This window comes from Rhamphochromis longiceps, linkage group LG7 (assembly GCF_057381845.1).
Source record: "Rhamphochromis longiceps isolate RC_006_pf linkage group LG7, R_longiceps_female_GT1.1, whole genome shotgun sequence".
In the NCBI taxonomy this organism is placed as follows: domain Eukaryota; kingdom Metazoa; phylum Chordata; class Actinopteri; order Cichliformes; family Cichlidae; genus Rhamphochromis; species Rhamphochromis longiceps.
The window spans coordinates 66,645,459-66,660,887 of record NC_140563.1 but is presented as its reverse complement, the minus strand read 5'-3'; the positions used below and the strand labels follow the sequence as shown (position 1 = coordinate 66,660,887).

The following is a 15,429-nucleotide window of genomic DNA, read 5'->3' as shown; positions in this document are numbered from 1 at the left end:
GCCAGACAGCACAGGACACCCTCAGAGAGTCTTTGTCCATGACCCAAATCTGCCACACCATGCTGGGCAGATGGCTGTATTATTGTAGCTGAGTTTTATGATACACAAGCACACGATTACAGTATCAATACTGTTGTGCATTGAGTTTAAACTCAGTGTACCTTAATTTATTGTGCTTAAAAACAACCCAGGCCTATGTCTCTGCCCTCAGATCATCACCCTGTCCCAGCTGTATGCCCCATCATAAAGTGAGGGAAACAATTATTTTGTTCTCTGCTGAATTTGTAAATTTGCTCACTCACAAATAATTTTTTATTGTAGTTTCAATTTAATTGACAGAGATAGAATATCAACAAAAACTCCAGAAAAGCACATCAAATAAAAGCTATAAACTGATTTGTTTACAATTAAATGAGTATTTGATCCCCAAGGAAAACATGACTTAGTACTTGGTGAAGAAACCCTTGTTGGCGAGCACAGCAGCCACCAGGTCCGCACACGTCTCGTTCCTTGGCTGCCGCTTGCTAACTTGAAGCTTCAGCTGCCTCCACAGATTTTCTATAGCAAAATGCAATGACCATGAAAATCAGAGTCTCTTTATTTCTTAGTGGTGAGCAAGCTTACAAATTCAGCAGGGCATTAAATAAATATTTCTCCTACTGTAGCTGCACGGTGTCTGATAGTGATGGCGAGTCTTGCTTGACCCCCACAGAAAAATGTTGTTGTTGACCAGAGAAATGAAGGTGGAGGGAAAACACAGGTGCTCACCTTACTTTTTGCTGCCAGCTTTGAGTGAGGACGTCTTACAGTCTTTTAGATGTTAAGCAAGCTTTGTATGTGGCGCCCTCTCTTGGGATACTTTAATTTTCTTATCTATTCCCATCATGTTGCTTTTTTGTGCTATGCTACTTTATCCTGCTGATGTATATCATCTGCAACACACGCTGAGGTGTTGCCACTGATTGCTCGCTGTACTCTGTGTACATTGTCTTTACCAGTTCAATACCTGTCAGTACCTAAATGTCTGACCTCTTTGGCTTCATGTGGCTCACTCACCACTCATTCTTTGGCCCATGTGACTCCTTTGCTGTAAACCTCTGTCTAGTTAAATGCTCCTCGCTGGTACTTAACTTCCAGGAATGCAAACATACACTGAGTTTTGCTTGTTGCTTGCCCCAAAGGTTGGTGTCTGAAGCTCAGATTAAACATGAACAAAGTCTCACATACTCAGCTATACTCAGCTCAATCAGGTACAAGTAATCTCTGTGAGTCAAAAGCTCAGTTTTCTCCTTTTGGCTTTTTATGATATCCTTTAACTGCATAATAATCAATCTCATCACCACATTAAATGCCATGTCCAGTCTGGCACACAGTAAAGGCTTTTAACAAAACGTTTTCTATAATTCATGAAGAGGAAAAGGCTCAAAGGTAACTGGTTGCTGAGAAAAACAGCAAAGCAAAACAAGATCAAAAGTAGAGCAGTGGTGCTGATGCGAGAGCCACAGAAGACTCACAGGCCAGCGGACCAATCCAGGGGAGGGGAGGCAGCACGGTGAGCCAATTGTCTCCGGCCTGCCTCGGGTGCCTGCAGAATGTCAGAGAGAGAGAGTGGGAGTGGGGAGGGCGGCTCCAGCTCCTTGTTTAAGAGCGTGGCTGGGAGCGCAGCAAAGCAGACAAAGACTCTGCAGCATCCACTAGCCAACCCTTCGTCCTGCAGACCACCCTCACCAGGACCTAGTCCCGTAACACAGGAGAGGTCTGGCTGCTCGCTTGCCTGTCTGCACCCTCCTCTTCTTCTTCATCAGCTGAGCGTAGACTTGAGAGGGAGCCATGCCTGAGTGTTGGGACGGGGTGAGTGACTGATCAGGACCAATCCTGAGTGTCATCAACACCACAAACACTGCTTTTCCTGCTCTTTGCCAGTTCATTTTGTGATGCTTCTGTTTATTCTGAATCATATAGAACGCAGGTGTTGCTGCAGGAGATAAAAGCAGCGTGTTTTCTGTGTACTGCTGTGTGCTGCTGTTTTGTATTCAGCTGAAACTGCAGCGTCAGTGTCAGTTGATGGGCTGCTCTGACTCTGGCCCACTGACACACTTAAGCGCACTAACACAGATTCTGTGCAATGCTCTGATGCGCATACCTCTGCAGACGAGGGCGTGTGGGGCAAGTGTTAATCCTTCTGCAGTGTCATTTATGCAACCTTGAAGCAGACGAGTAAGGTTGGTGCATACTTGGGATGAGATGATGAGATGAGATAGCCTTTATTTGTCAGTTGCAGGTCTTTTGCCCACAACCGAGATGACAGACCTTGCCGACCGTACATACAATACACAAACATCACATTGGGGAGACAGGTCAGGCTAGGCAGCCTTCTCTTTCTGTTCACCTAGTTTTGTAATACAAACGAAATAACATAATTCGCTTTTGTCATGTTGCTGCACAGACGGTTATTGTTGGAAGCTTGGATTCTCTCTTAAAGATATCGCAATTATCTGAGGAGCTCATGTGTCTGTGTAATGTCACTACAACAGACTGCAAACAAAGCCTCTGATGCAGTAACTGCCTCAAATTAGAATGCTGATTGCAGATAACACTGATGTTAACGCTGAAATAATAGAGAGATAATCCGGCCGGATTAACTCCTAGCTGTTGGCTGCATGACTATTTGCTGCTAGAAGAGAGGATTATGTGGAATTTTGTCACTTGGCTGCATCCGTGGCACTGCTGTATTTCTGCACTGTGAGTCATTTGGGAGTTATTTAAATAACTCCACAATGATTGTGTGTTATTTTAGAAGAAGCAGGCAGGGCGTCGGAGATGCTGCAGATTGACAGCAGCAGGCTGACAGAGAATTTAAGGCAGTTGTTTCTCTGCATCTGAACAGTTTAAGGTGTGAACGGATGCTGAGGGGAGGACAGTAATGGCAGCCTGTCAGCGTGTGTTTGCTTCAGAGTGGAAAATATAGACCAGAGTGGGAGCAGCATCAATAAAGGCTTCAGTGCAGTTTACCGCCTGAACCTGGCATAATAATCCCAAAGCATCACTCTGCTGTGTGAAGAGTGTGTGTGTGTGTGTGTATTAGTTGCGCAGTTGATGGTTTCTCATTTTTCCTGCCTCCATTTTGAGTTTGGCTTTTTGTGGTCAGCAGATGCTGACAAAATGTGGGTCATAACTCGACACATTTGCACACATAAGTTATTTGATGATGTCACATCGGTAAAAAACACAGGACTCATATTCTCTGAAATATGATTTTTTTTTCCATATTTGCATATTTGGAGCTTTTAAATTGCCAAGGATTTTATACTAAGCATTCGTGCGAGTCTTTTTGCATACAAATAACGATTATTGTTTATTATTAATAACAACAATAATAAAAGAGCATCTCTAGTAGATTCTGCATTATTTCGATGTAAGTCGGGATGCGCAGATATACATCAGCATCGGCTCAAGGTGTTTATTTATATGACATATTATTTTTCCCTCGAGGTAAACATATCAACATTCCAATAAAAATATAAATGCAAACAATAAAGCTAACATAGATCAGCCCAAATCACAGATATGGATTGCTAATATTCATCTGTCATGTTTCTTATTCTGAATGTGAAACAGAGAGTTTGACAGTTTATTTTTAAACATTGTTTTCTGCCAAAATAAAATAAACATATAGAAAAAAATATCAGCATTTACTCTTTTTAAGCATCAGTTTCTGTTTCTGTATTAGCAGTGGTTTTATTTTAAAGTGTTACCAAAGGTGTACAAAGGTTATGAAGATTAGCTTAACCCTCATCAGAAGTGACAGTTTCCAGTTTAGAGACCGTTGAGCTGTTTTCAGAGTTGGAGCCTCAAACTCACAAGAACCACACATGGTGTCTCCCACTGGTGTAAGACTGGATGACAGTTTGTCAGTCAGTCCAAAGGGTGTCATGACTTTTACTGAAAGTCTCCACACAATTTGCAGCTGAATTATTTTAGTTGTTTTTGCAATTTCTAAACAGTAGTTAGCCACTGATACTGAAATTGTTTTCATATTTCATATTCCTGCTTTTTAAAATAGTCCATCAGAGTCTGGACTCTAGACCTTGAAAGCCACTGACTGTTGAATTATTTAAAACACGACCTTCTAAGTAAATTAATGTCCAATAGATCATCTGTAGGATTATCCACTAATTATCGCTGCACTTGCTTCTGTCATGGAAGATTAATGAGGAGCGTAGTGTGAACTGGCTGTTAATGAGAAAAGAGCAAGTTCAACAAAAAGAAGGTGAAATTATGAGTGTTTAATGTGTGCTGGCGCACAAAGGGAAACTCTTGCGATAACGGATTAATGAGGACATCTGCACCCTCGAAGGAGTTGTTTGGCGACTATGTGCGAACCACCAGGTAAATGTCTGCTTTTGTGTATTTCACAGGAACATGATGTTGAGACCCCTTATGGGATGCTGCATGTGGTGATCCGAGGGGCGCCCAAGGGAAACAAGCCCGCTATCCTCACCTACCACGATGTGGGACTGAACCGTGAGTATTGTGTTGGTGTCTTAACAGATGCTCCTGTTTCTGCACTTATCAAAGGTGATAATTGGCTTTCTACCTTTACTTTGCACGCTCACACACACATACACACACAAACACACACTTTTTCAGCCTGAGTCACATTTAAAAGAAGCACGTGTATTGGATTAGATTTTTATTAATTAATTTCTTTAAAAAAATTATTAAAGAAATCAGCTTGATATAAACTGAATGTGTCCCATTCAAGAAAATGTCTTTTGACCAGATTACATGAAATGAACATTTTACGTTGTAATCAATGACTTAGAGTCAGCAGTTTGGGGCATGTATACTATTTCAGTGGTGGACGGTCATCGTAACCATGGTCAAATATTTGTGAATCATGCTGACAGTTTTTTATAGTCTTGGCTCTCCATGATGTCAGCTCTCGCCATGAACACAGGAGAAGCCCACAACTAATGTTCAAACCTGCTGTTTACAAGAACCAGCCAATCAGAAGAAACTTGGCATGAACATGAAAGTGTCTCTGTGTTTCTGACAGACGATGTACTGAGTCACTGCACCAGAGTCCAGTACAACATAATTAAGGATTAATTTGAAGAGGGACTCATTCAAAGCTCCTTCAGTCATTTCCAATCACCAATATAAAGGTTTCCTCTAAAACTAGCACAGCAAAGACTTCATCATCTCACAGAAACAAATAAAAACCATTAAATTACTTAAAAAGCTGTGTGCATTTGGTGCTTGACAAGATTAATTATCTTTGACAAGAAAATATGTTGTCATCATTAGATAACATATCATCGCGACTTGATTTTCATTCCATGCACCAAGAGCTGGATGCTGTCATGACACTCCCATCATTGAGCAAAGGCACTGCTGCACTTAATTTAATTTAATGAGGCATATACATAGGTGGGGTAAAAATAAAAACAATGAAAAAAACCAAAGCATTTGTCTTAAATTGAGATGCTGAGAGGCATCGATGAAATGTAGGTCAGAAAAACATGGACATCCTGCAGAGGGAGGCGAGGCGGCGCCAGCGGCACTGCGGTGCTGCTTTGATGGGTGGAGGTGGGATAAGGAGGGTGGGGTGAATTAGGATGGTATGAGAGGAAGCGGAGGTGATATATGTATGACTGCAAATATCTGACTACATTTTTCTGCATCAGTCTGTCTCAGGTGGTGAAAAAAACCCACGTAAATCCACTCACTCCAGAAAAAAGTACACACAAATATTATGCATATAGAAAATGTTCTGCTGCTGCAGCAGAACCACAGGGCTATTAGTATTCACAGCTAGTCACTAAATCAGTTGACTGCAGCACACAATCACATAGGATGGAGCAAGAGCGAGGGATGAAAGGAGTCACAGTAAAAAATAGAAAGCATAAAGAAAAATTGGTGGGGGGCTTATTGTTCCATTAAAATGACTCCCAATCAGCAGATGGCACAGCAATCTGCCAGTTCCCTCTATTAAAAACACAGATCAAGAGAGAACAAGAGAACAGGAGGGGGCTGGGAAAAAATAGAAAGTGAAATAAAGAGAAAGAGATTAGGAGTGCAGCAAAAAGAGAGAGAGGCCGAGGGAGAGAAGGGCTCATTTAAGAAGTAGAAATCAGGTCACGGAGTAGAAATTGTTAGGAAAGAAAACAAAGTGTGCATCTAATTGTACAGGATGCAGGGCATGGGAAATAAAAGGAGAGGAAGAACGAGAGGCAGATAAAGAAAGTACAGAGGGAGAAAGTAGGTCACGGAGTCAGTAGGAGTATAATGTGAAAGAGCTGAGCGGTGATTCAGCGTGTTGGTGATGAGAAACTTCTCACGTCAGTGGTCACGTAGCATTCATATTATTGCCCGCAAGCCGGCACTGCGGCAAAGTCAGAGCGTCCAGCTCCCCTCCCCTGATTTTCATCTCTAGCCTAGTTGTCTTGTTAATTGGTCCGTTTAATTAGCATTGCTCAGGCAGAGCCCAAGGAGGAAACAATGTTGCTGCATGGCTTCACTGAGTCTGACACACATGAGCAGAAAATAGGCCAACTGCAGAGCCGGTGGGAGGAGGGCATAAGAGAACTGACATCTTTTATACATGAAGCTATTTCAGAATTTAATGTTCTCTGTGGTGGTTCAGGAAATAGAGCTCTACAGTGAGGGAAATCCTCCGTGACCCTGGAAATAAATCAGACATTCCTTCCAAGAAAAGAATATGGATCCTCTCTTTTTTGTGCAATGAATGTCCCACTACTGCATATGCAGCATCTCCACGCAGCCCTTGGCTATTCTCACTGTTTTCTCATCACCAAGCATCAGTGACATTTGAAGATCATTTTCAGACCATTTTGTAAAGTGTAAAAACCACATTAAAATAAAGAAATTCATCAGTTCAGTTAGAAACAAAAGTGAATAAAAGCTGTGTGTCAGATTTGCTAGAAGGAGACTTTGCCTTTCCTTGCTGGCAGAGGATGAGCTGCACAGATGGCCACCTTCAAGATCCTCTCAGAGTGTGGTGCACATTCAATGTGATCACGTTCCTCTGCTCCCAGCCCTCCGTCCTCTCACCCCGTGCTACCTCTGCTTATTTCCTCACTCTCCTACAGACAAGCTGTGCTTCAACACTTTCTTCAGTAATGAAGACATGCAGGAGATCACCAAGCATTTTGTGGTGTGCCACGTCGATGCCCCGGGACAGCAGACTGGAGCATCACAGTTCCCACAAGGGTACAAAAAACACATCTAATGAATGGAGAATTATTTATTCTTCCCTGATTAATTATCTCGTGTTTAGTGGAGTCATTTACAAACTGAGAAGTTTTATAGGTTTTTATGCCTTAAATCATTAATTGAATTAATTTCTTAAATTGTGATATTCCCTTTATTGATTATACTATAGAATAATTTTATTATCTAGTTTTATTGTATTTATTTATGGGGGTGTAATGGTTTTACATTTGAAAAGTCTTATTATGAGCTGGTCAGTCCAAAAATTATTATTATTCAAACTTGTGATTCCTATTAAGCAGTTTCCTTAATAGGAATCACAACAAACAGAAAGACAAAAAGGGTAATTTCATTCATCAATGGTCATCAATGATAGTGCATAATCTGTTTAAACATGAGTGCAGATAGTGCCATTATCTAGAACCATTAACTGAGGGGAACAGAGACGTCACTGAACCGTCCAGATCCTGCACATAGAACTCTATATAATTACTTTCACTTTAAACAGCGCCCATTTACACAGCATAACGGGTGGTTGACATTTGAAAGAAAAATGTTGGGAATAACTCATCTGAGTTCTGAATCTGATAGATTTTTAAATTGTTTCGAGTGAAATGAGTCATTACTTTCTCTCCATAGGTACCAGTACCCCACCATGGACCAGCTGGCTGGCATGCTGCCCACTGTTGTGGAGCACTTTGGGTGGGTGCTCTGTGCTTTGAATTTACAAAAATTCTGTATTTTTCTTGTATTTTCATGTTAAATTGTTCAAAATCAGAGAAAAATGTTTCTGCTCCCATTTGTGTTCTACACAAAATCACCTCACATGAAAACGAGTGTCATGCATTTTCAGTTCATTTAATGACAACTGTAGAAAATTAATTTATAGGACTAGAAAATATCAGATGTTGCCAGCTGGATATAATTTTAGTCTGAGCCTACAGTACCTTTCATGTCTGAGATATAGAACACTTGTTCTTTGCACGTATAAATTTCCCATCTGTGTGTCCTACAGTAGTTTTCTGTCATGTAGGCACTGCAGCAATACTTGTGGTTTCCACACATATGAATTATTTAAACCATTGCATCCTTATTTGTCTCATTGATCTTGTTTAGATTCAAGAGCATCGTTGGAATCGGTGTTGGAGCTGGAGCTTATATTCTGGCCAAATTTGCTGTAAGTCAAAAGTTATTCATTGTTATTTATGAAACAACAATAGCATTTCCATTTAGGTGTGCAAAAAGATTCTATTGTCTTTTACGCTCAGCTGATCTTCCCTGAGCTGGTAGAGGGTTTGGTTCTGCTCAACATCGACCCCAATGGCAAGGGATGGATTGACTGGGCTGCTACCAAGGTACCTCTCCTATACTGTGTCCATCCATTAATCCATCCATTTTCACATTTATCAGCCTACGTATGCCTTTTATATTTCTCATTGCAATAACTCTGTTTCCCTTAGCTGTCAGGTCTGACCAGCGCTCTGCCGGATACGGTGCTGCCACATCTTTTCAGCCAGGTAAACTCACCTTTAAACATAATGTTGTTTAATTTCCAGTGTGCTTAAGTTTCTGAGGTCAAAGTCATTGCAGGTGAAAACCATAGAAACCTAACCCTAATCCAAACCCCATTAGAATATGAGATTTTTGCTCTCTTCAAAAACTGTTTATGCCAGGGAAAAAACATTGTAATTGTCCAAAAAAATTACAGTTACAGTTATTGTTCAAGCATGACGGGAAAACAGGAAGAAAATATGTTTACTGTAACTCTTTGAAGTTTAATAACAGGTTCCTCATTCTAAGAAGCAATTATGGTTTTCTTTGTTCCTTGATTGACAAAACTTTGGGGAACAATTTCATCATAACACTGAAAACAAACATCAAGTATTCGGATTACCAAAGGTACAGGTACGGTTAGGGTTTGCATTCAGCACCAGTTCAGTGGGGGCTAAACCTCACAGAGCAGCACAAAAAAACCCAAAAAAACAATTTTAATAAAGTAATTTTGTCATCATCCAATTCGACTGATTATTTATTCTTGTATAACTGCGAGTACTACTGACCACAGCTGTATTTCTGTGCAGGAGGAGCTGGTGAGCAACACAGAGCTGGTGCAGAGCTACAGGCAGCAGATCAACAACAACATCAACCACTTCAACCTGCAGCTTTTCTGGAACATGTACAACAGGTGGAAGCTCAAACTCAGTGTATTTTTAAGTCATATAAATATATGTAATATGAATAATAAACGTAACAACAAACATAAACACGCAGCGTTTTTTTTTTTAAACTCGTCTATCTTGTCTTGCCCCTTTCAGTCGGAGGGACTTGGAGATGAACCGCAGTGGGACAGTGCTTAACGCCAAGACCCTGAAGTAAGTCTTCAGATGTGCCATCACAGCACAGTGTTATCTAAGGTTTAGTGGAGGTTAAAGCTTTTATTTTTGTTAATTTTGGACAGACTGACACACCACTGGAATCAGCTGACCAGCTGTTAGAATAATGAGTTTCTTGTGTTGAGTAAATACAGTCACATGATATTATAAACAGCTATAAAAGATTAGATAATATAATGTAAAAGATTCTCTTGTAAAAGGCATCTTCAAACATGTAGTCTGGACCCGACAGCAGAACAACAGACATATATTTAATCTGAGAGAGTTACGTGTGCTGTAAGTGATAATTAGCAAAATCATGTCAATGCTTAAAATTTTTAAGATGTTCACAAAGAATACTGATGGCCTCTAGGTGTCCTGTGATGTTGGTTGTTGGAGACAATGCGCCTGCAGAGGAAGGAGTGGTGAGTCATTGTTCTTTTTCTTTCTGTTTGTCTAAAGCCAGTTAAGACAAACAAAAAATCTTTCAGTTGGATTCATATTTTATATTCATTACTTGGATAGCTACACTGATCAAAATCTTCTCTTTCCTACTTGCAAAACATCAAAACTTTACATTTATTCCGACCAATGTTTCTGGCAATGTGACAAACATTAGTCTAGTTTACGCTCTTTTAGCTTCGCTTTTGGTCTCCACCAGCTCCTTAGAGAAAGATCTGGTTCTTTAGTTGCTAAATGCTCACGTGTTAATCACTAACTGTGTCTGTCTGATGCCACCAATAAGGCCACCATGAATGCACTAAAGCTCCATAAAAACAACTGTAATGCTTGACCAATGCATTCATCAGGGTATTTAACAAAAACTCTCTCCCTGTTTAGGTACCAAACATGATCCCGCACAGGTTTTATATTGGTCACACCCCAAATGGCCTTAAACCACTAGTACCAGAACCTCTACTCTGTTACCATTAAAGCACTTTAATAACAGCTGAATAAGTAGCTGAAACCCCTAAATGCTCATTAAAGCTGAAGATTCAGTGGATAAGTCTCTGCAGGTTTTAAACATTTCTCACTTAATGAACTTATCTTTGAGAAAATGTGCAGAGTGGGATCACTTAGGCTTGTATGACTATTTTGAGGGGACTTGGAATTAGTCTGTGACCTTTTTGTCTCATCATGTAGTAGCCGTGCTTCATCAGTTTCTTTTCGTCTTTATGTTGCTTCTATAAATTCCCCACAGAGCTGACTCAGTTTGTCAGAGTAAATAAAAATTAGCTTACCAGCAGACCCTCCCCTCCTTCTTCCTCCACCTGTTCTCACTCTGTTCAGTATTTTGTTCTCACTCTGTGCTCATTCGTGAATAAAGAAACAGGTCAGCCAGCAGAGACGTCTCTACAAGCCTCCTTCTCCCCTGCCTGTCTGCATTACTATAGGTGTACTATAGGTGTGTGTGTCTATTTGTGTACGTGTTCTCCAGAGGCCAGATGGCCTCGTTCTCGCTCTGGGGCTGTCTGAAGTGGCCCAGATATGTGTGCTTCTGCACCAGTTAATCTGCCGCCTGTTCAAATTGATATCAAATCACTCCATCCTCTGTGAGATGGAGAACGAGATGCAGGGAGAGTGATGTTGTTGTTATAAAACCTCTTGAAAAGATAGAAGGATGGAGAGATGGAAGCAGGGATGGAGGGAAGGGAAGCGAGGAAGTGAGAGATGTGAACAGAGGTTAATTTATTGGATGTGACAGATGGAGGTCATATTAATATTTCATATCTGCTGATATGACCAGCTGAGGCTGCTGAGTATGCTCCACTTACTTTACGCTTTTCTTTCTTCCTTTTTTTAAGCATAAATATACGGCACATTTTGTACATATTCTTATACATATTTCCCTTTACTTACTAATTTGCATGCTCCATCTGCCTGGCAATTTTGCAATAAAGGCAATAAAGGCTATTTCTATTCCATTCTATTCTGTTAATGCAGAGTGAGTGGAATATGGAGAGATGCATATTTATAAGAGTCACATTTGCATTTCCTGCAACTAATTTGCAACTGTTTTGTTGTAGCTGTGCAAATAATTTGTAATTGATATGCAGTTTTGTATCAGCAGATGAAGCTTGTCTAAAAAATTTTTTAAGAAAAATTCTTATTTTATTCAAAAAAGTGCAGATGTGCATTCATCTCACAGTTATACGTGTTTATTTTGTCAAGATTACCAAAAATGTATTTTTGGAATCTGTGTAAAGGATTAAAGATTAAATGCAGCAGAGAGCAAAAGCATGTTCTCGTTGGTTTCTGTGTGATGCCCTGAATGTGCTTTTGCATGTCCACATGTGAGCAGTTAGGCATCGTTTGTGTTTCTGTGCACATCTGTGTGTGCACACACTGCGGATGAATCTTATCCTGCTGGAGTGAGTCATCTCTGCAGCATACTGCAGTATCTGGGTCGTCTCCATATATGGACTATACATTCACCATCTCTGATAAAGTCCTGACACTGTTTATCTTGGAGTTGAAAGTTTTCCATCTATAGCAAGTGTTTCAGTGTGTGTTGAAAGCACGCCAGCACTCTATATGGGTTAGTAGTTTAAGGTGTGTCGTGTCTTTTTTAATTATAGCAAGCAGTTTCATTTGGCTTTATAGCTGTTGCTTGCTCACTGCAATTTGCATTTTTAGATCTTAGACTTGATTCTTGCACTGAAGTCTAAAATCAATAGAATTAGAATATCTTCATTAAGATAGGCCAACGGTGGATGTTAGTTATGAACTCACTGTCAGCTCACATTTCCCCAATCAACCTTTGAGTGTGTTCATATGTAAGGTTTGGCATAATATGGCCAATCACATGGACATGAACAACAGCAGAGCCCCAAAAAGAAAACCAAGCAATATAGCCAAACAGATCTGAGGAATTAAAAAATATAATCCAAGCTAAAAGTGACACAGTAAAACCCGTATGGAAGTCTCCGCAGCATATGCAGTATATTAGGCATAACTGGTTAAATGGTACATGACATGTACCCTTGTAAGAGATGAGAAGTTTAACTCTTTTCCCTTTGGATTAGGGGTAAGTTTGATAATATCTGTGTCACGGTTCACGAGGCGAGCCGTATGGAATTATTAAAGGACCCAAGATGCAGCACAACTGAGGTGAGGAAGCTTTATTAAAGGAGCGTGCTCAAACAAAGGCGAGGGTGGCAAAAACAGAACTGAGTAAAACCTAAACTGGGAAAACTAAGCATAGAAAACAAACCTGAAACCTAGAGACACATGGAGATGCAGGAGACATGGAGAGACAACCAGCGACAACAGAGGAAGACACGCAGACAAACCAGCAACTAACAGAGGCAGACAGGTTTAAATACAGAGAAGGATAACGAGGGAATGAGACACAGAAGGCGGGCACAGCTGGGAGTAATCAGACATGACGGGACAGGGGAAACGTAAACTGAACATACTGAGATCACACACGGACCTTCAAAGTAAAACAGGAAAAACACACACACACATGCAAAGACACAGACTCAGAGACTTGGGCTAAACACAGAGACCTGACTACACTAGAGGTAATACACAGGCAGGGATGACACCAAACAGAGGGAGCACAAACTAAACCCTGGGAAACTAAAACACAACAGTCATAATACATAAAACTATCAAAAGTAAAAGTACAAAAAGTCACCGACCCAGGACCATGACAATCCGTCACATTTGCTCAGTCAGAAGAGGGTGAGCTCTGCCTATACAGCTTACCTGTACAGGAAAAATCCAGAATCTGTTCTAATGGTCATCAAACCATGTTTTTATTGATTTATACTGAGGTTTCAAAACTCATCATAAAGGTACAGTGGAGGTCATCCAATGTCAACTTTATGGGGGAAAGAGTTAACTCTAAGAAGCCAGTGTTATCTTGTGTTGTCTTGTGTTATCTTGTTAATCTCTTTTAAGTGTTACTGTATTTGGTATGTGTGCAGAAAATTACATAGTTTGGGAAACATACTGATCATGGTGTCACCAATCTTGCTAGTGTGACTTTTGGCCCCCGGCTCTGTATTCTGCAACAATTTTTGACGTAACCAGTGAGGCCATGCAAACCACTACTATAAAAACAGTAGCTCACTTATTTTGCCTGAGAGTAAAGGAACGCCTTTCAACAATATATTTTTGTGTGTTATTACGTTTTTAGTAAAACACTCTGAATTTCCCTGTATCTAAATAAACGTGATTGTACTTGAATGTTATCTGTAAATGTGTGGACATTTATGTTATGTTGCCTGATGAAGTCATCAGAAAGCATGCAAAAAGATGTGATTGTTCTTGTTATCTGGCTTAGTCAGCTCAACCTGCTGTTTTGTCTTTAAGGTCGAGTGTAACTCCAAACTGGACCCGACCAACACCACCTTCCTGAAGGTAAACGTTTGCTCTCGTTTCACCTACTACTGCTGTAGATTCACTGAAGCAACATTTTAAAGTCAGACACACAAAGGAAAAGTAGACGTGTGATCATCAGCAATAAAACAACTTGTTTCAGTTTTCAGTAATTTTCTAAAAAGCTATTTTGACCCTTTTTACTTTAGTGTTGTGTTGTTCAAAGAAATATGTTTAATTTTGGTAAACATCCTAAATAGCTATTTCTTAATTACTCTACATTGGAAGTAATTCAGTGTGTAGAAGTTGAATAATAAATCTGAACACATTTATGAACATATTCACAAACAAGAAATACTGAACCCAAGCTTTAGAAATACTTGGGTCGATATATTCTGACAGAATGTTTCATAAAGAAGAAAATACAAGAAAAATAATAACATAGACATTGTTTACCTTGATGATAGACCACCAAAGACACCAAACAGATAGATAGATAGATAGATAGATAGATAGATAGATAGATAGATAGATAGATAGATAGATAGATAGATAGATAGATAGATAGATAGATAGATAGATAGATAGATAGATAGATAGATAGATAGATAGATCTGTCACACAGACAGAGATGGTTGATTGATCATATGCTAGTTGGCTGATGGCTGCTGTCTCCTCCCGTGGCAGATGGCTGACTCTGGTGGACTGCCCCAGCTCACACAGGTAACACAAACAAACCACTTTGCATCATGAAGATGCTGCTACACAAACAAATAAAAACACCACAGAGCACAAACTCACCATCCACATTTAAGACACTGTTTCCTCAGAATTGAGTGGAATAAAAACTCTGATGTGTTTTTTTTCCAGCCCGCCAAACTGACAGAAGCCTTCAAGTATTTCCTGCAGGGGATGGGCTACAGTAAGTCTCCAAACCGCCATAGTTAGTGAGACAGAGTGGGATTCAGTGTTTTTTGTTTTATTTTTAAAATTTACTTTCAGGTGTATTTTTGTAGTGTCGAGTGAGTGTGCTATGATGTATTTTATGCAGAGGGTTATGACCAATATTAATCTTGCCCTCTGTCTTCCTTGCCCCGTTCTTTCAGTCGCTAATGTGAAGGATCGGAGGTTGAGTGGAGGGCCAGGTACTTCCTCCTCCCCGTTCACCTCTGACCTGTTATTGCCCTATTCAATGACTGTGGTATTTTAGAATTTCTTTTGAATTTCATTTGGTTGTGAATATAATATTTTGGGCTAATTATTATTATTATGGTTATTTTTTTTTTTACTTTTGCTCTCATTTTTGGAGTTTCTTTTATCCTAAGGACATTAACCCCCCATCTTTGTTTTATCAAATATAATTTTTCCTCCAATGGAAAAATATACTGCCCTTACTTCCACTCCCCCCATTCCTTTACCATTGCATCTCCAGTCCTGCTCTTTGCATGGCGTTCAGCTAGCTTTGAGCAAAGACTTTCAGACCAAGTTAACA

At 40.1% G+C, this 15,429-nt stretch overlaps 1 protein-coding gene across 4 annotated transcripts in view; it reads left to right on the top strand.

Moving 5' to 3' along the window:
- ndrg4 (NDRG family member 4) overlaps nt 1–15,429 on the top strand; it is a 69,808-nt gene that overhangs the window by 50,272 nt on the left and 4,107 nt on the right. For 2 of the 4 annotated variants that reach the window (XM_085414888.1, XM_085414890.1), the window contains 13 exons: nt 4,419–4,524; nt 7,116–7,236; nt 7,876–7,938; nt 8,353–8,413; nt 8,505–8,591; nt 8,697–8,753; nt 9,318–9,421; nt 9,552–9,608; nt 9,982–10,033; nt 13,932–13,979; nt 14,625–14,660; nt 14,808–14,859; nt 15,044–15,082. In XM_085414888.1, the coding sequence (XP_085271014.1) occupies nt 4,419–4,524; nt 7,116–7,236; nt 7,876–7,938; nt 8,353–8,413; nt 8,505–8,591; nt 8,697–8,753; nt 9,318–9,421; nt 9,552–9,608; nt 9,982–10,033; nt 13,932–13,979; nt 14,625–14,660; nt 14,808–14,859; nt 15,044–15,082 (883 nt within the window). Of the gene's footprint in view, nt 1–1,660; nt 1,852–4,418; nt 4,525–7,115; nt 7,237–7,875; nt 7,939–8,352; nt 8,414–8,504; nt 8,592–8,696; nt 8,754–9,317; nt 9,422–9,551; nt 9,609–9,981; nt 10,034–13,931; nt 13,980–14,624; nt 14,661–14,807; nt 14,860–15,043; nt 15,083–15,429 lie in introns of those variants that run through there. The other 2 variants (XM_085414889.1, XM_085414887.1) reach the window with 2 other exon arrangements.